The 20,344-nt window shown below is 38.5% G+C and overlaps 1 protein-coding gene across 1 annotated transcript in view; it reads right to left on the bottom strand.

Annotated features, from left to right (window-relative positions):
* Window positions 1-20,344, bottom strand: part of ITGA8 (integrin subunit alpha 8) — a 169,479-nt gene that overhangs the window by 99,277 nt on the left and 49,858 nt on the right. Inside the window, exons 12-13 of the mRNA XM_072825691.1 lie at window positions 11,178-11,383; window positions 5,600-5,791 (exon numbers count right to left, since the gene is read on the bottom strand). Coding sequence (XP_072681792.1) covers window positions 5,600-5,791; window positions 11,178-11,383 — 398 coding nt within the window. The remainder of the gene's footprint in view (window positions 1-5,599; window positions 5,792-11,177; window positions 11,384-20,344) is intronic.

Raw genomic sequence — 20,344 nt, 5'->3', positions numbered from 1 at the left:
CAGTGAAGACCAGGGGAAGCCAGCCCAGCTCTGCTTGCAGATATAGCTGGTGCCTAAAATGAGGTAAAAGTGTACACTTCAGGAATGGGAAAAGTAACCCCATCTCTTTGGGTAAGCACAGTTTTTCAAGTGTTTTCCATTCAGTAGCAACTCCAAGGGGTTTGACTGAATTCAGTGCAGAATTCCAGACTCCTGTTCACTTGTACATTTGTCTTTATATAAATTCTGCAGGTGACCAAGTAGTTAAAGTGGAGACTTGGGGGATTTTGTTTCTATTTCAAATGGAGGACCTGGAACAGGGCTAGATGCCTGTGTATGAATTTTAAAAGGTGGCCTTGCCCCATCCTGTGTGGAGGAAACCTCTTGGTGTATGAATCTGCCGTCACTTGCCCTTTGGCTGGGCACAACCGGTACATAACTTGTAGCCCTGATCAGAATATTAGCTTGCCTTGGGGAAATTTGTCAGGAGAAATGGAGGTGCTTATAGAAGAAGCTCCAGAGCTTATCTATTTTCCTCAGCTGATTCATTTAATTAAGACCAAATACTTACAAAATTCCCAAAGGCCAACAGTATTTTTCTCACGATATGCTTTTAAAATTCATAAGCATAATGTTCAGCAACAATGCTTGAATTTTTTCAGATTTTATCATACTCCAAAAAAAGTTTTGCATTTAAAGACTTCAGTATTACAGTGCTCAGACTTTGTTGTAATTATTTAGCTGTCTTTCTCACCTGGAATGTCAACTCTGGGAAGGTGGTGACTGTGTATGCCTTGCCACCATTCCTCCAGCACAATTTCTAATACAGAGTAAATTCTAATATGTATTTTTTGACTGAATCAAGGAATGTCTTATTTCTTTTTCTTTTGGACCTTGAAGTGAAAGGAACAAGCATAAAAATATCAATGAACAATTTAATTATTGTTGTTATTTTAATTTTTAGGACAAAATATTTTTCTTTTCAATTATTTTTCTTCACTTCTTGCTACAATTCTTTCCTAGGACCATTTTGTTTTATTTTGTTTTGCAGGAGCATTATAGTGGATATTTACTGGGATACCTGCATAATTCACAAGTCACCTCCTACCTTGGAAAATGTCACCCTTTGCCTCAGAGCCTATAAGATTCCTTTCCCTAGGATTTGGGACTGAGATAAATTGTAGACAGGCTCTTTGAGGAAAACTGTAATATGTGAACTCTGGAGCTGAGACACCACTGAGAGAAATGGTGTGGGGGGGTGGGGAGCAGGCATGGAAAGAAAAGCAGAGATGAGAGTAAGAGAGAGGAAGTCCTAACCTGACCAGCTAGTCCTTTCCAGAGGCCTGACAGATTCCTGTCATTAGGTTTCCTTGAGATATTCCTATACCTTTATTTATTTATTTATTTATTTATTTATTTATTTATTTATTTATTTTATTCCCTATACCTTTAATATAAATCTCTCCCTTTATGGCTTAAGTCAGGTTAAGGTGGGTTAATTCCTAACAAATGCGATAATATATTTTAAATGCAAGTCAGCGAGGCATCATTTTCAATACACAGATAACTTCCAGGAAATGTAGAGCAGTGCATGAAAAATTAAATATTTTCAATGAGCATTCCTTAATTTCTCCAGATGAGGCCAGAGCATGGGCCAAACATCCCCATGGCAGTAACCACATAGAGGAAACCTGGAGAAGAGCCCCTTGGGCTGGTTGGACAAACTTGTAGAGAATAAATGGAATGCCAGAGCCTAGCTAACAGGTGTCTGCCAAAAGAGAACCCTGTACATCTGACTAGTGTAGGCATGGAAAGCAAGCACAAAGACTCTAGAGCTGTGTTTCTCAAAGTAGGGTCCTGGGTAGGAGCATAAATCCCAGAACTCCATCTCAGACTCCATAAGCCAAATTATCTGAAGGGGTGCCATGCATTCAACCTGTATTAAGAGACTCAATGGGTGACCAGCATGCACAGTGCTTCAGAATTTGCCACTCAGGGTCTGATGTGGAGCCCAGCAGCAGGGAAAAAACTTGGGAACTCGCTGGAAAGAAGGAATCTTCCCACTCCCTTGACCTATTGAGTCAGGATCTGGGCTCTAACAAGATGCCCAGTTGATTTGATGTTCATTAAGGGGGAACCTAGTTCTAGATCATTAGCTCCCAGCTGGCTTGTATACTGGAATGATCCAGGTTATTTAACTATGTTACTCTGGTTTGAGCTCTACCCCTCCCCCCCACCCAGAGATTCTGACTTTGGAGAGTCTGATTCTGAGTTTAGAGTATGACCTGAGCAGATGGATTAAAAGTCCACTGATGATCTCAATGTGCAGCCAACTTTGTGAACTCTGCTTACGGGGATGACTAGATACACACTAGAAGAAAGTTAACCTGTGAAATAGATTTTGAAACTCATAGAAGGCACAATAATCTAAAAGCAGAGTAACTTTGCTTTGGAAGAGCAGGACCCCAGAGAGAAAGCAAACTGTGATTCTTTTTAAGTTTCAAAAAGGTCTGGTTTGGGCAAATCACAAGACAGACCATGGGAGCCTTGGACATAGAGTTTTTAAAAATGAACTGTAGAGTTTGGAAAGCATTCCACCCAGTAAACTTTGCAGGGGGATTGTAGGCGGGGAGAAGATTGCTATTTCCCAGGCAAAACATTAGAAAACTGCAATACTATTAGGCTAAAGCAATAAGATTTCTTGGTACAAAATTAGCGATAGCTAAAGGAATAATCTAGGGGGATAAACAATTTCAGAAACCTGAAAACCCAACCCGAAAGTATCTGAGTCCCAACTGTGGCATAGAAGCCCATGCTGAGAGTCGACCAGAAGATATCAAAATAGGATGAGGCCAGGACACATGGAACTTTTGAGCAGTGGTGACTACAGGCCACAGGATTAACCATGGAAGCTCGGGTGACACATCAAAGACCAGGAGAGGCTGAGTTACCCTTCAGACAGGAGCTAGTAAAAACGGGTGATGCCTTGGAGGTGGATGCCCCTTTCTCAATCCCTGGACAACAGGCATGTCCTTTGCTACTCTGTTCCTTGAAAGAGTGGCCACAGAGGGAGGAAGGAGAAAGTCCTGAATTGAAATGAATGTTTACACAACTGAGATGAAGTCTGGATCTGGAAGCAACTGTGAGATTGTTTTTCCCCTTAATAGAAATAGAGGCTTCAGACAAGCCACATGGAACTTCTTAATAGAATAATGAGGAAAGTTACAGGTCCCATTCCTGAATTTTGCCTGTGAATTTCAAATCCACTCTACTAGTGAAAAGAATGTAGTTACCTGTCTGATAGGTGGTTTTCCTCTGCGTAGATCCTTGGGGACTTGGTGTCAATACTCATAAAGAGGTTTCTTTGAGTGGCATTTAAAAAATTTTTTTTATTTGAATTCAATTCGCCAACATATAGTAAAACACCCAGTGCTCATCCCATCAAGTCCTTTCCTTAGAGGAGTGGCATTCTTTTGCAAAAAGATGAGGATCAAGGAAGATGTTACAGGATCATGAATCAGCAGACATCTATATTTTCACTCGACAGGCAGAACTGGAACCAGAACCCAAGTCTTCTAAGATGTACAGGCGAACTCTGAGTGCCTCAAGACCATCTTGAGGGATAAGAATTCAACTAGTGGCATTAATAGACCATCTTGAGGGATAAGAATTCAACTAGTGGCATTAATGGTTTTGCCTTAGTAAAGAACATTTACTTTACAGACAGATGGATAGACTGCATTAACTTCATTAGTTAGTATAAATTGAATCAGCCTCAGTAGATAAAGTTAACAAATGGCCTCAAATGACTTTTTCTGATTGTTAAGAAGGGATAAAAGAAGACATCTTTTAAAATAAGGGCACCTGGGTGGCTCAGTGGTCAAGTGTCTGCCTTTGGCTCAGTCTGTGATCCCAGGTTCCTGGGATTGAGTCCTACATCAGGCTCCACACCGGGAGCCTGCTTCACCCTCTGCCTATGTCTCTGCCACTTTATGTCTCTCCTGAATAAATAAATAGATCTTAAAAAAAGAAGACATCATTAAGAGGCAACTAATTACCATTTACCTATTTTAACTTCTTTCTTCCCTGTCCTACTCCTGCTCCCCCACCACCACAACCCTCTGCCCACCCCCAGGAAGGAATATTCCTTGAGAGAAAAGTTGTTTCATGTTTCTCTCCTTCTTGGATTTTGTTTCAGAGACTTCAAAAGAAGTTGATGAACTGCCTATGTGATTGATACATCCCTTATTTCCTTTACCTTGTGGAAGGTCCAGCCATTCTGTCTATCAAGTTCCCTGGTACAAAGGTGAGACTATGATAGGCATAATGAATGGCAATAACTTTCCAAAATAACTATTTCTCTAAAGTTGCAACCCATGAGTTAAATTTCATGAATCATCCTGACGTATTTTAGGAAGAAATCACAGGGAGGATTATTTAAAATAGAGTATATTATGAATGACACCCCCTCCCCCCAGTAAAATAATCCCCACTAACCTCATTGATTGGATTAGTATAATTAACCTAAGAAAATAAATTTAACTAGATGTTTTTAAAAATGTGGAAAACAGGATGTATTTGTATATAATATAATACTATATCTGCTTTGAGCACACTACAGTATCTATATTAGTGTCATGAGAGATTTCTGGCAAATTTATCAGAATAAATTGCTGTATCCTTTTTGCTTAATCCCAGAGGGGAAGAGAAGTGGAAGGATGAAATTAGTGATGTGTATTTTGGCAGTTTATTGGAATGTTGCCCTAAACCAGAAAAAATTCTACATATGGAAAATACCCAATTAAGACAAGAGACAAGGTTTTAATAAGTAGTTAAAGCTGTCAGTTAACTATTAGTGATTTCTAAGTATTTATTGAAACCATCTTAAAATAACTAACATAAAAGTGATGATTGAACCATAGGATCAAGAAGTCCAATGTCTTCTGCTAAAAATCCTGGGATTACTGAAACAATCCTTGAAGACAAATTGTGTTTTCCGATGTCAAACAAAGAACATGAATTATCCCGCTGTGCTGTATAATTTCCATGAGACCTCAACATGAAGTAAGTAATCAAGAAGAGTTTACAACCTTTATTATAAACCAGTTCCTTTGGCTTCACTTAAAATATTCGATCTATTTTGAAAAAACCCCAAAGTATGGTGAAATACTTATGCTCCAAAAACATAAGAGCTCTATGACAGAAAATTTGAAGTTCATGAGTTAATTACTTGGAACTAAGAGATGGAGAGAGAACTACAGGGTTAAAATAAATTGCTCAAGCTGGCTCTGAGGCAAGCTGTCTTTATCAATGGAGAACAGCCCACTGAGGGGTTTTGAATAACAACTTTGGTTGCAAAGTTGACAAGTTGTAGGCCCAGTGTGGTTTTTCAAAAGCCATCTTGTCTTTCTAATACCCTCTCTTGGTGGGAAAAGCCGTGTTTATTTTGTCTTCCTTCATATTCTCGTGAAAATCACTCAGGAGCCATACATAAAAGCCCTGTGCCATCCACTTGGCCTTCATGGTTAAAAAAAGAACTGCGTATACACAGGCGCTGTCCTGAGAATGGGCTTCTATCTAGAAAGTGGGCTCCCTTGCAAGAAAGGAAAGAAACTCTTACCTGGGTAATCATTCCTGTCTATGTCTGAGTCTCCTCTTAGGGTAAAACCGAAGCCCGAAGGAATGGTCTGAGAGGCCCACATTCCCTGTAGAATTTGGGAAGGCTTCCTGTTTAAGCCATCTTTGTTCCCATTGTAAATGAGTACTTGGCCTCTTTGATCCTTGCCTGCGAAGGGTGCACCGATGGCAATGTCTGCAAACAGGGACATGTGAACATATTTTTTAAGTAAAGAAGAAGGTTTCAGAGATAGAAATAAGTGCAAACAAAGAGCAGTGTCCTAGAATCCAAAGGGCGCATTAAGTTTTCTGTGAAAATTTCATAATACTGCAGCAACAATAAATTATTGGTTGTCTTTGATCCATCCAGCAAATATTTACTGAGGGACTGCTGTTTTTAGAAAGTTTATATTCCAGTACAGGTAGTCCACAATTTGAATAAAGAAACAAATCAAGAAAAGATGGAGAGCTACACATTCTATGTAGAAGAATAAAAAATATTAACATAGTGGAGAATGGTTGTTATTTCTAGATTCGGTGTTGCTAAGGCTCATGTTGACATTGAAATCTGGGGACGAGATGAAACCAACTGTGTGAAATCAGAGGGAAGAGCACTCCAGGCTGGAGGAACTGGTGTGCCATGGTCCAAAGGTGGAAAGAGCTTGGTCCATTGGAGGAGCAGGCAAAGGGTGGTCTACACCGGGAACTCAGCAACACAGAGAGCCAGCTCACACCACCAGACTGGGTAGAACAGGGGAGGCATCTCTGCAAAGTACTTACAAGTTTCTTATTCAAAGAAATCATCTCTTGAACAAAGATTATACGATGTCATGGTGACCTGTCCCATGAGGTAGGCAGGACACACTGTACAGTGGAGGACATTGGGGAACCTAGAAAGAACCCTGTCACATGACCCTCACTTAAATATAGCACTCAAGGAAAATGAGCTTTCACACCTTGTGTTCATCAGGATTGTTCTAAACAACAGACACAAAGACTTGGTTCTACATAAAAAAGAGCACCAATGACACAGTAACATAACTGCTCACCCCAGTGGTTGATAGTTATGTGTCCTCATTTTGTCATTTATTTCTCTTTGCTCCTAAGTAAGTCTGCTAAGACTAAATAAATCATGAATTGAAATTTTTTGTATGATTTTTTATTGGAGTTTGATTTGCCAACATATAGTATAACACCCTGTGCTCATCCTGTCAAGTGCCCCCCTCAGTGTCTAACACCCAGTCACCCCATCCCCTGCCCACCTCCCTTTCCACTATCCCTTGTTCATTTCCCAGAGTTAGGAGTGTCTCATGTTCTGTCTCCCTCACTGATATTTACCACTCATTTTCTCTCCTTTCCCCTATAATCCTTTTCACTATTTTTTATATTCCCCGAATGAAGGAGACCATATAATGTTTGTCCTTCTCTGATTGACTTACTTCACTCAGCATCATACACTCCAGTTCCATCCACATTGAAGCAAATGGTGGGTATTTGTCGTTTCTAATGGCTGAGTAATATTCCATTGTATACATAGACCACATCTTCTTTATCTAGTCATCTTTCGATGGACATCAAGGCTCCTTCCACAGATTGGCTATTGTGGACATTGCTGCTATAAACATTGGCATGCAGGTGTCTCAGTTTTTCACTGCATCTGTATCTTTGGGGTAAATCCCCAGCAGTGCAATTGCTGGGTCATAGGGTAGTTCTCTTTTTAACTCTTTAAGGAACCTCCACACAGTTTTCCAGAGTGGCTGTACCAGTTCACATTCCCACCAACAGTGCAAGAGGGTTCCCCTTTCTCCACATCCTCTCCAACATTTGTTGTTTCCTGTCTTGTTAATTTTCACCATTCTCACTGGGGTGAGGTGGTATCTCATTGTGGTTTTGATTTGTATTTCCCTGATGGCAAGTGATGTGGAGCATTTTCTCATGTGCTTATTGGCCATGTGTATGTCTTCCTCTGTGAAATGTCTGTTCATGTCTTTTGCCCATTTCATGATTGGATTTTTTTTTAAAAGATTTTATTTATTTATTTGACAGAGAGAGTGAGAGAGCACAAGCAGGGGGAGGGGCAGAGGGAGAGGGAGAAGCAGACTCCCCACTGAGCAGGGCACCGATGTAGGACTCAATCCCAGGACCCTGGGATCATGACCTGAGCAGAAGGCAGATGCTTAACTGACTGAGCCACACAGGCGCCCCAATCATGAATTGATTTTGACTACATAATGAGGATCATATTCATTTCATTTGACAGATAAAAATAAATCATCTCAAATCTCAGATCATTGTGGAAATTAAAGATAGTATCAAGTGACAAAGGGGGCCCCTCCTCCACCTTCTCTGTCAGCCCACATCTGTCCTGAGCTTCATCCCAGCTTGGCATTATTTTGCCCATTTTATACTCAAGGACACCAATGCTCAGAAAGGCAGAACCTCTTTATGTCATTAAAAATGTTATCTTGGGATCCCTGGGTGGCGCAGCGGTTTAGCACCTGCCTTTGGCCCAGGGCGCGATCCTGGAGACCCGGGATCGAATCCCACATCGGGCTCCCGGTACATGGAGCCTGCTTCTTCCTCTGCCTATGTCTCTGCCTGTCTCTCTCTCTGTGTGTGTGACTAGCATAAATAAATTTAAAAAAATAAAAAAAGAATTAAAAATGTTCTCTCTTAGCTTCCAAAAATATCATGAAGGGTTTGAGAAAAAAAAGACAAATAGAGGAAAATATGGTGGAAAAGATGACTTGCTAGATAATTTAGCATTATTTCACTTGATGCTCACAGGGCAGTTTTTGAAAGCAGCATTATCAGTGAAAGATGAACTTGTCTCTTTTTTTTATTCTTTTCCTGGAACCATGAGTTTTTAATATACATTTATGTTTTACGGCACTTTAAAAATTACTAACCATACATTTCTGAGATGTCTTTTTTTCAAAGAAAACATAAAAGTACAATACCCCTTGCCAAAGGTACTAATGAATACTGATCCGATGCAAATACTCCCTAGGCTATTTTGTTGAAGCAAATTCCTTTTACTCCCTTGAACTTTAAGAAACTCACTTGCCTTGCTTCTTAACTTAAAGGTCCTGAAAGGGATGCTTGGGTGGCTCAGTGGTTGAGCATCTGTCTTTGACTCAGAATGTGATTCCAGGGTCCTGAGATTGAGTCCCACATTGGGCTTCCCCGCAGGGAGTCTGGTTCTTCCTCTGCCTGTCATGCTCTCTCTCTCTTTGCCTGTCTCTCTCTCTCTCTCAAATAAATAAATAAATAAATAAATAAATAAATAAATAAATACAATCTATCTATCTATATATATATATATATAAAGGACCTAAAAATGTATGCAAAACTTGATGTGAGCTTGCATGTATGTTTTTCTGAGGAGAGCATACCTGCAAGACATTCATAAATTCCTCGCTTAAAGAATCATAATCCTAAACTAAGAATTTAATGCTACTTTACTGCAAACAGTGAAGTTGCCTTTAAGCTCAAGTTTTATAGACCAATTAAAATTCAGCATAACCAATTTCTTGCAAGACATATCTATGAAGGCAAAGGAAACAAAAGCAAAAATAAGCTACTGGGACTTCATCAATATGAAAAGCTTCTGCATAGCGAAGGGAACAATCAACAAAACTAAAAGACAACCTATAAAACGGGAGAAGATATTTGCAAATGACATACTGGATAAAGGGCTAGTATCCAAGATCTATAAAGAACTTATCAAACTCAACACCCAAGAAACAAACAATCCGGTCATGAAATGGACAGAAGACATGAGCTGACATTTCTCCAAAGAAGACCTATACATGGTGAATAAGCACACAAATAAATGCTCCACATCACTTGCCATCAGGGAAATACAAATCAAAACCACAATGAGATACCACTTTACATCGGTGACAAATGGCTAAAATTAACAAGACAGGAAACAACAGATGTTGGAGATGATCTGGAGAAAGGGTTCCTCCTTTCCTCTATTGGTGGGAACACAAGCTGGTGCAGTGACTCTGGAAAAGTGTGGAGTTTCTTCAAAAAGTTAAAAATAGAGCTACCCTATGACCCAGCATTGCACTACTGGGTGTTTACCCTAAAGATACAGATGTAGTGAAACTATGGGACCCCTGCACCCCAATGTTCACAGCAGCAATGTCCACAATAGCCAAACTGTGGAAGGAGTCATGATGTCCTTCGACAGATGAATGGATAAAGAAGAGGTGGTATATATCGGAATATTACTAGCCATCAGAAAGGCTGAATACCTACAACTCGCTTTGATGTGGATGGAACTGGAGGGGATGATGCTGAGTGAAATAAGTCAGCTGGAGAAGAACAATCATCATGTGGTTTCACTCATATGTGGAGTATAAGCAATAGTGAAAGGGACCATAAGGGAAAGGAGGGGAACCGAGTGGGGAAAAATTAGAGATGAAGACAAACCATGAGAGACTCCTAACCCTGGGAAACAAACAAGGAGGTGGGTGTGGGGATGGGGTAACTGGGTGAAGGGCACTAAGGACGGCATGTGATGAAATAAGCACTGGGTGTTTTACTATATGTTAGCAAATTGAATTTAAATAATTTTTTTTTAAAAATTCAGCATAACCTATACATAGTCCATGTGGGTTAATCATAAGGCACTATACTTGTCCATATGTTAACATGTATTTATTTGTCTTGACTCTGTACACACAGAAGGCTCTCTTGTTTTCTTTGAGCCACTAAATCAAAATATCAATTTAAAAACAAATTGCGGGATCCTTGGGTGGCGCAGCGGTTTGGCGCCTGCCTTTGGCCCAGGGCGCGATCCTGGAGACCCGGGATCGAATCCCACATCGGGCTCCCGGTGCATGGAGCCTGCTTCTCCCTCTGCCTATGTCTCTGCCTCTCTCTCTCTCTCTCTCTCTGTGACTATCATAAATAAATAAAAAAAAAATTAAAAAAAAATAAAATAAAAACAAATTGCTGGGCAGCCCCAGTGGCTCAGCGGTTTAGTGCCACCTTCAGCCCGGGGCGTGATCCTGGAGCCCCGGGATCGAGTCCCATGTCGGGCTTCCTGCATGGAGCCTACTTCTCCCTCTGCTTGTGTCTCTGCCTCTCTCTCTCTCCCAGTGTCTTTCATGAATAAATAAATAAAATCTTAAAAAAAATAAAGAATAAAAATAAAAACAAATTGCTGCCTTTATTTAGAGCTGTTATATGACATCATATGTAAACTTTAAACTGCCTTGAGGTTTTTGCTAATTTATTAAAAGCCAGTAATGGTAGCTATACCACACACACCACTGCAAATACTTTAAGATGTCATTGTTTTGGGAATCCCTGGGTGGCTCAGCAGTTTAGCACTGCCCAGGGCATGGTTCTGGAGTCCCAGGATTGAGTCCCACATCGGGCTCCCTGTGTGGAGCCTGCTTCTTCCTCTGCTTCTCCCTCTGCCTGTGTCTCTGCACCCCCCCTTTCTCTGTCTCTCTCATGAATAGATAAATAGGGTCTTTAAAAAAAAGATGTCATTTTTCTTTCTATAGAGCAAAACATGAATTATGACAAATAAACTATTTCCATGTATTGGTATCAATTACCATTGTATCCATCTTGGTTCAGGTCTCCTAAGTGAGCCACGGCACTACCGAATCTCCCGAAGACCTCAGTGCCGGCCAGGATTTGTGGGTCCCTGAAGACAAGTGCGTTCTCTTGCAAATACAGGTAAACTTGCCCTACTTCCCTAGGGCTGCTCTCAAATTCACGTTCCATAAAGAGAGGTGCCCCAATCAATACGTCATCCATTCTGTAGGGAACAAAGAGGGAGGTCAGAGCTCTGAGAGACATGCGATTCTTTTGGGGTACACTTTTAATTAATTGGATTAGTGTATTTCCAGTGGTAATTTTTTCCTTTCTCAGGGCACATTTTACAATCATCGTACTTCTTTCATTGCTTCACTATGTCACAAAAATGTGATAGAATGTTGTAAGACTGGAAATATTCTGCATGATATGGTAGGTAGATACCTGACATTATGTATTTGGAAAAACCCACAGAGTGTATAACACAGAGTGAACCCTAATGTAAGCCGTGCACTTCAGTTAACAACGTATCAATATGGGTTGATCAATTGTAACAAACGCACCACACCGAGGCAAGACGGTACTAACAGTAGAGACTGAGAGTGCAGGGGAGAGGGAAAATTTATGAACTCTCTGTAATTCCTGTTCAAGTTTTCCATAAACTCAACCACTCTAAAAAAAATACAACCTACAAAAAAAAAATAAAGATTATTGGAAAAGCAAGTTGAGTCCAGATGATATGGGCAAAGACGAGTTGTGATGTTATACTCATCTGGTTTTAAAACCTGGCTCTTTTGGTAAGTAGCTGTGCCATATTGAACAAGTGATATTACCGTAAAAATACTAATGTAGAAATAGGCTACTTCATTGGATACATAACTGAAGATGTCCCTCAGTCTCTGGCTCTGGCTCTTTTTGTGTGTCTTTCTTTCTGAATATGTACACACACACAAACACACACACACAGGTCATACTATAGTATTTAATATATGATAAGTATTATGAGGGCACTGGCTTAGGTGTTGAAGAGACTACTCAATATTTCTACATTATGGCAATGTAAAAAGAAAGAATTCTTGTTAAAAGAGTAAAATGCATCCCCCTTCTCCCTTTCCTACCTTGTAAGAGCCATAAACATGGTGAAGTGTGACTTTGAGATAGTCTGGGGCTGCCAGCTACTTCTAGAATAGCCTCTTACTTGTCTCCCACAGCAGAAGACCCAACACATGGTTTCTAGCTAGAAACTATTGAGTGTTATTTGGCCAACTTATACAAAGGAAGTGAAGGGTGGTTATAGATAGACTCAAGGAATGGCTATTTTTTTCTCTTTTTTTTTAATTGTATTTTAATTCCACTATTGGTGACATACAGAGCTATATTAGTCTCAGGTGCACAATATAGTGAATCAACACTCTCACCCATCACCCAGTGTTCATCATGACAAGTGCATTCCAGGAGGTGGGGAGGGGGAATGGGTAAATAGGAATGGCTATTATTTTGATCTCACATTCCAGAACCTAAGTTGGATTGCTATATTTAGGTAAAACATTTTCTTAAAAATGTTACAAATATGTTGATTAAAAAAAAATTGCACATTGCTTGCCATCCTGCTGTGTTCCAGAACCAGAAGAGAAGAGGGACTGGAGTTTTATTAGCCCCTGGTCTTCCCTCAAAGGCACTGGTTGCTTCTCTTTCTGTTAGAATTATTGCAAGTATAAGGAGGCATTTGTTAAACACCTAATTGTGTGTTTTACTTCCTTGTACTTTGAAGATGTCTGAAATTGCTAGTCTCTACTGTAGAGATGGAGCGGGGCCATTTTCTCCTTCTGCAAAGAAGCAACGAGCCATATAATTGGTCCCCGAGAGTGCAAACACGATGCAGGATTGACACAGTTGGCTCTCTACATTTCTCACTGCCAACGCTGAATTCTACAAATGGGAAATTACTTGACTCACATTGTGAGGGCTTGCACATCCATGGAACCTTTGGATTCTTGGAGTATTGTGACAGCATTGATTTATTTTGTTAGAAATATATTTCCCTGGATATTTAAGTGTAAGTCTTCTAAAATGTTCTAAATGCCATAAAAACAGGGAAAGACATTTGTTTTTCATTTATAATTGTGTTTCCCATAAGGTTGAAAGACAATAACTGTCTTGGATTTAATTGGTACAATGTGCCTTATAGAATACTTTGCACTTAGTGTCAATATTATTTTATTACAGCAATACTACTTATGAGCCACAATATATATTATTGTTTAGGCTGGTGTTTTTAAATCTTGGTTTGCAACACATTAGTGTATTGCAAAATCAATTCAATGGGTCTTGACAACCAATGCTTAAAAAACAAAATAAAAAGGAACAGAAAATAGAATGAATACATTACACAAGGGTAAATATGGTTCCATGAAACTTTTGTTTCAGTTCTATGTGTGTGTGCTGGGTGCAATGTCAAATTATTTCTTATTATGGACCACAAGGCAAAAAAATCCCTGAAAAACTATTGCAGTAGGCTGGCAATGTGTGCTAGCATACTGTTTCAAATTTAGTTTGTCAAGTCCTGGTTTTGAATATGCCCAACCAAAGTTTAAAGTTCTACAATATTTATTAGTAAAGATATTTTTCATTGACTTTCTGATATGTAGTTGTGTAATAGGTTGAGTACCATTCAAAGAAAATACTATATACCGATATATATCCTATATATATATATATATTTATATACCGATATATATCCATCACCCAGCCTGTATGGTTTTTTAACAATGAGATTTCCAGTAAAATCCATCCTTACTGTTTGGGTCATGTTGGTGGTTTGGATGAGATCTAAGTTTTTATGTAAAGGCACTTCATAAAAGGATACATACACTAAATTTCGTTTTATCCAAAATGTCCAATGTTTAAGCACAATTTTCTTTAAAATCTTTGGATAGCAGACACATGGTTTTTGTGTCTCTAAGTTTAAATCTGCTCTGATAATATAATACAATGCAAGACTCAATTTCTCATCCTTCACATGTTTTTTGAGACAGGAACATTATGAATATTTTCCTGAAAAGCAAGGCATAAATAGTGATAAAGAATGAGACAGCAAGAGAGGAGAGGACTAACCAATGAGAATATTCAATATGAAGAATTTAGATTCCAGTTTTCTGAATCAAATGGTGTTAATGTGTTGGTTTAACATATAAACTTTTCTATGCTTCTTTTTTCCCGGTAGTAAGATGTTCATGTTAATGTCCATAATTAATTTTTGGAATGTGGTTACCCATTAATAGAATGCAGATTAGTAGATTTTACACTAAAGTTTATATCTTATCAGCTGAATTGTTTTACGGTAGCAAGAACTAACATAGTTCATTTACATTACAGGAATCAATTTCAATTTACAACTTCTTTCTATTTTAGTTTTCTGGATTTTCTATGTATTTCAATTATAATGATAAAACCTGTAAGAGAGAACACATATTTAGGCTAAATCTAGGGCAAAAACATAATTACCTAAAGCTGATTCCTTTCAAATAAATTTTCTCGAAAATGTTCTCAAGTTAACAAACTGCTAAAAAATCTCTTTAAATTTAACTCCTTTGGGCCCCCCAGAGGCAAAATAATAATAATAATAATAATCCAGTCAATTAAAATATGATTCTATGAGTTTCTGAAATAGTATAAATACTGTAAGTTTCAAAAGCCATAAGAAAAAAAACCCTAATTTGCTTGCTTAGGCTGAAGATGAAAAATTCCATTTCCCTTTGTTAAGTTTGTCCAGAAATTCCTAACAGTTTACATTGGCAGAGTTTATAGCCCTGGCTATCTTAAGATAACTAAACTAAAGTTAATTTCACCAGCTTGTTTATATTTTCAAAGCAGTCACAAGCTTGACAATATCAACTACCAACCAGCATGCACACCATCGTTTGGTCTAAACTTTTGGAGTCACTTACAATACCTAGAGATTTTTTTAAATAAAAAAAATATTGGGAAAAATGTCCAGTAATTTACTAATTTGGCCACATTACTTCATAACATTGTCTTTTCTCTCTCTGATGTCAAGATTTTGGAGCATTTGCAGGGACCTTGCTTTTGTTGCCTAGTGGGTGGAGAAGATGTCATATGCTGTCTAAGAATGTTCATTAGGTAGCCTCATGCACAAAAGTACTTAATTATCTGTTGGCCAGAAAAGGAAAAGTCTGGTTTAATCCCACAGAATATGCAGAATCCTAACTTCTGAACCATGACCAATCAACTAGCCAAGTGATATTATTAATCCTATTCTGAGTCACTGCATAGCATCTACTCAGATCCAAGGTTTAGAAGATACAGGTCTTAAAAAAAAAAAAAGCAATTGAAAACTTAGAAATTTGGGTTAAAAAATGGGAATTAAATCTCAGTTTTAATACTGAACTCTATCGGTAATTAACGCTCACTGATGATTGCTTGATCACTGGTAAATGCTGGGAAAGCTAGAAAGCATTTTGTGAATTAAAAAAATATATAGGAATTATAGACTCTAAAATTATAAGTCATTACTACTGACTCAGTAAAATGCAGCAGACTAGTATGGCTATTTTTAATATAATCACACAGACTGATTTTTTTTATATCCATGACACTAAAAACTATAACTGAATTTTGTCTCATGAATCAGTTGTTTTTAGCATAACTAAAGGCAATCTTAAAGTTATTTGGGTGAAAATAACTTTGAAATTATGATTTTATATTTTTATAAACTGGAAGTATGACCTTGCTTATAAAAATAATGGAAATTAGTAAAATGCACATTTAATAAATAGGAGTGTAGACTTACCAAAAAAATAGAGTAAAACACTTTAACACACACACACACACATAAACAATCAAAATCATAGAAGCAAAGAATAGAGCAGTGGTTACCAGAGGTGGGGCGGTGGGGCAAGGAGAGATGCTGATCAAAGAGTACAAAGTTGCAGTAATGAAGGAGGTCTAAGTTCTAGAAATCTAGTGTACAGTATGGTGACTACAGTTAATAACACTGCATTGTATACTGGAAATTTGCTAAGAGAGTAGATCTCTGGTGCTACCACCACACACACACACACACATACCCCACACACAGTGGACACACACAGGGTAACTATGTAATGGTGGGTTGTCCAGCTGGATAAATAGAGATGGATTCTAGAGATGGATATGTTAATTAGCTTGAAGACAGCGATCATTTCACTATGCATATCAAAACATCATGCTGTACACCTTAAACATATGATTTTCATTTTAAAAAATAAAAAAGGTCATGAATTATTTTAGTGACAAATATACTAATTCCCCAACTTCTTAAGAGTGAGAGTCATGCCAGTCATTTTATTCACTTAGTTCCTGATTCTTATAGATTAGAAGTCCTTGAACACTGAAATTACATATATTTTTCCTACTGGCTATTTCATAGAATTTTGTATAGAGTTCTCTGTAGTTAGTGAGAAAAATACTGTTGGGTTACTCTGCAGAAGGTCTGGGATCTAATCAAGACCTTTGCCTAATTAGTGTACAATCTTGGGCAAGTCGCTGAGCTTTTGTGTCTTTCTCCACCAGTAAATTTTCGATAGCTTCACTGGATTGTAGTTTGGATCGTCCTGTCATTAGACATATATTACACATGAAGGCACTTTGAGAGGGGGAAAAAAACATTTTCTGCTAATCATGCATGATAAAATTTTGTTGTTTAAAGCAGTATTAGGTTTTTCAGTAGTGTCAGTGGAGAAGAGAGATTTTTGCATTTGAAATGACTTAGAATTTGGGGAGACCAAATACATACTAACCAGGAAGACTTTATCTGAGACAGGGATTCATGTTTCCTGTAAATCCCACGCAAGCTTCAGATCTCTGCTAGAAATCTTGTCAGAAATTAGAATGGCAAAAGCCCTCTTTCCCAAAGAGAGGCCACCTGTGTTCTGACATGAGCTATTATAGGAGCTTAAGAAAAGTCACTGGCTTTTGATTTGTTGCCTTTCTTTTCAGATTCTGCTAAGATTTCTGAGGGATTGCAAGTCTACATCTCTGCCCTCATGGGTTGTTTCACACCTTCCCTGGGGATGAATACCCACCCAGGGAGGTGAGGATGCTGCTGGCACTATTAGTGGTTTTCAGGCCCCCATCGGGATCAAGTGTAAACCTAGACACACAGATGTCTAGTCGAATGCCAACAATATCAAGCAATTTTTCTAGAAAGACAGGTGCTGCAAAGATGATGGCAAATTATATTTTCATTACGGCAATCTCAGACTTCATCTGTATTTGGAATGAAAGGCTCTTGATGACCTCTAGAGCTTACTCATTTATAATAGGGCCCTGAATTTACATAGTGTTACAGTATCTAAGAACAGAAAATTACATACTGATTGAGAATCTATGGGTACTTTAAGAATGGTAATATTAGGGCAGCCTGGGTGGCTCAGTGGTTTGGTGCCTCCTTTAGTCCAGGGCATAATCCTGGAGACCTGGGATCGAGTCACACGTTGGGCTCCCTGCATGGAGCCTGCTTCTCCCTCTGCCTGTGTCTCTGCCTCTCTCTCTCTATCATGAATAAATGATAAATAATCTTTAAAAAAAAAGAATGACAATATTAAGATAACGGATGTATTTATGTTTTGATCCAGTCTAAAGATTTAAGAATATACTGCTTAATAAAAAAAAAAAAAAAGAAATAATGGGCAGAGCAATTTTTAAGAATGTCAAAAAAGAATAAATTATCCCTGGAAAATTCTTGTGTTTGTTACTACCATGTTGTTTTGATCAGCAGGAGACCAAAGGGATCCTTTCCTCACAAGTGTTCTTGTTCTTTCTTTAACATGGCTTAAAAAAAAAAAAAGGAAAAAAAGTATTATAAATGTTGTCACAGCACTTTGCTCTGGACTGTAATAAATGCGATTCTAGGAAGGAGGCAGTGCCCTGCAGGGCATAGTGTTGGACTGAGGGAGAGCTGGAAGGATCCATGACACAGTGCAGCAAAGGAAGGGCACACGCTGAGTTCATATGGGCCCTAGAAAGCACAGTGGGCGCTCAGGGGTAGGGGTGGGGGTGGGGAAGTTTTGTGTTTACGTGTCACCATCTGTTGAAAGAAATGTGTCTGTGCACATCCCAAAGGCCATCAGGGGATTTGTTTTGTTTTGTTTTTACTAAAGAGTGGGCTTTCTCAATTGGGACAACATGCCCTGTTTTGGACCCAAGCTCTTTTTCAGCCAACCCCGCCCTCCTCCTCCCCTGCCATTTTTTTCTAGACTACTAAAAGATGCTGATAACAAATTCAGTCCATCTAGGCTGGAAATTGTGAATGGTGATCCTGTTACTTTGTTTTCACAGCTCAGTTGGAAGTTAAGGCAATTTATTTTGAAATTACTTGCTTCCAGGTTAAAATTGGCATTCAAATATACTTTCAGAATATATCCAGAATGCAACCACTATGGCTTCCTGCCACTGCTGTTGCTCTGGCCCTAGGTGCTGTCCTGCGTCACCTGGCTTATGGCAGGGGGTTTCCAGAGGGCCTTACAGCAGTAAAGACCCAACAGACCAGCATGTCTGCCAAAAACAAAGTTGGCATAGGTCATTCCCTTGCTTAGAATCTTCCAGGAGCTCATGAGATGTGTCCTTCTTGGAAACAGACTCATTCTATCCATAGCAGAGCCTATGTGGCACTGGGTAAGACTGTTTATACATGGCAGTGGCTCACAAATCTTTCCCCAGATGTCATATAGTTGGAATCATACTGTATGTAACCTTCTGAGACTGGCTTCTTTCACTTCATAATATGCAATTAAGCTTCCTCCATGTCTTTTCATGCTTCACAGCTCATTTCTTTTTAGCACTGAACAATATTCTGTTGCCCAGATGTAACAGTCTACTTATACATTTACCTACCAAAGGACATCTTGATTTTGGTTCTTCTATTTTTTTAATTCCTATCTAATCCTTATCACCATCTAAATATGCTTTACTTGACTTACTCACTATCTGTCTGTAGTCCCCAACCCCCCATCTCTAGTAGAGTCTTGATGAGGGCGAAGGTTTCTATTTTCTTCTCTGCTGTATCCCAGCACCTAGAACAGTGCTCAAGTATAGTAGATATTCAAGAAATATATGTCAAATGGAAGAGTAATAAAAAATATATTCTCCAGGGCCCCTGGGTGGTTCAGTTGGTTAAGTGTCTGACTTGATCTTGACTCCATGCTCAGCACAGAGTCTGTTTGTTCCTTTCCCTCTGCTCCTCCCCTCCTCCTGCGCTCTCTCAAATAAATAAATAAAATCTTAAAGAAAAAGATATTTTCCAAAAGGTGACTAAATTTGTCTCCAGTCATATACCACCATAATATTAAAGTACATTTCTGTCTATATGAAGATCATAGCTAATGTCTATCAATGATGTATCTAAAGTGCTTGCTTAGTCCAGATCCTGGAACATAGTCAGGATTCAGCAGGTATTTAATTTTGATAAAATGTGAGCTCCCTGAGAGCTCACTTTGTCTTATTTGCCACTATATTCTGGGCACTGAAAACAATGGCTGGCACATAATAGGTGCTCCAATGATATTTATTGGATGGCTAATCAGTTTCAGTTTATCTCCATGTATTGGATTTTGTATTTATTCATTTGTTTTATTTATCAGTTAGGTAGTTTTAGTGAACCAATGAGTTGTTTAATAGTAATTTGTTTTTAAGTAATGACTTAACCATAACCATAATTTATCATGGTATTTGGTCCAAGCTCAATTGTAATTTACTGCCATACTCTGAAAATCTCATGTTATTTCATCTTCTGCATGGGCATTACTAGTATGTTGGCTAAAGCAATGTCAGGAGAAAAAAATGTTTATTTATGTGTGCATGTTTTATGAATGTATCACTAAGGATTAAAGGGAGACAGATGAGCAAATGTTTTAATGTTTTTGGATCTCAAATAGCCAAAGACTATTCAGTTCATTAAATTAAAGATAAAACTAAGTAAAATAGTCTTTTTCTGGAAGTGGCAGATGTGGAAAATCTCCATAAAGACATAAAATAGGATGATAGAATTCTTTAGTAGATGTATCCTCTTGCCCTGAACCAAAAAAACAGTGAAAACAAGAGAGCCTCTATCTTGTTGAGGAAGTATGGAAGGATCTATTTCATGAAGAAAAAAAAATACATCTTTGTGGATGAATATAACATATGG

The sequence above is a fragment of the Canis lupus genome, chromosome 5 (genome assembly GCF_048164855.1).
Source record: "Canis lupus baileyi chromosome 5, mCanLup2.hap1, whole genome shotgun sequence".
Taxonomy (NCBI): Eukaryota; Metazoa; Chordata; class Mammalia; order Carnivora; family Canidae; genus Canis; species Canis lupus.
The sequence above is the reverse complement of the archived record's forward strand: the minus strand, read 5'-3'. Positions and strand labels throughout refer to the sequence as shown.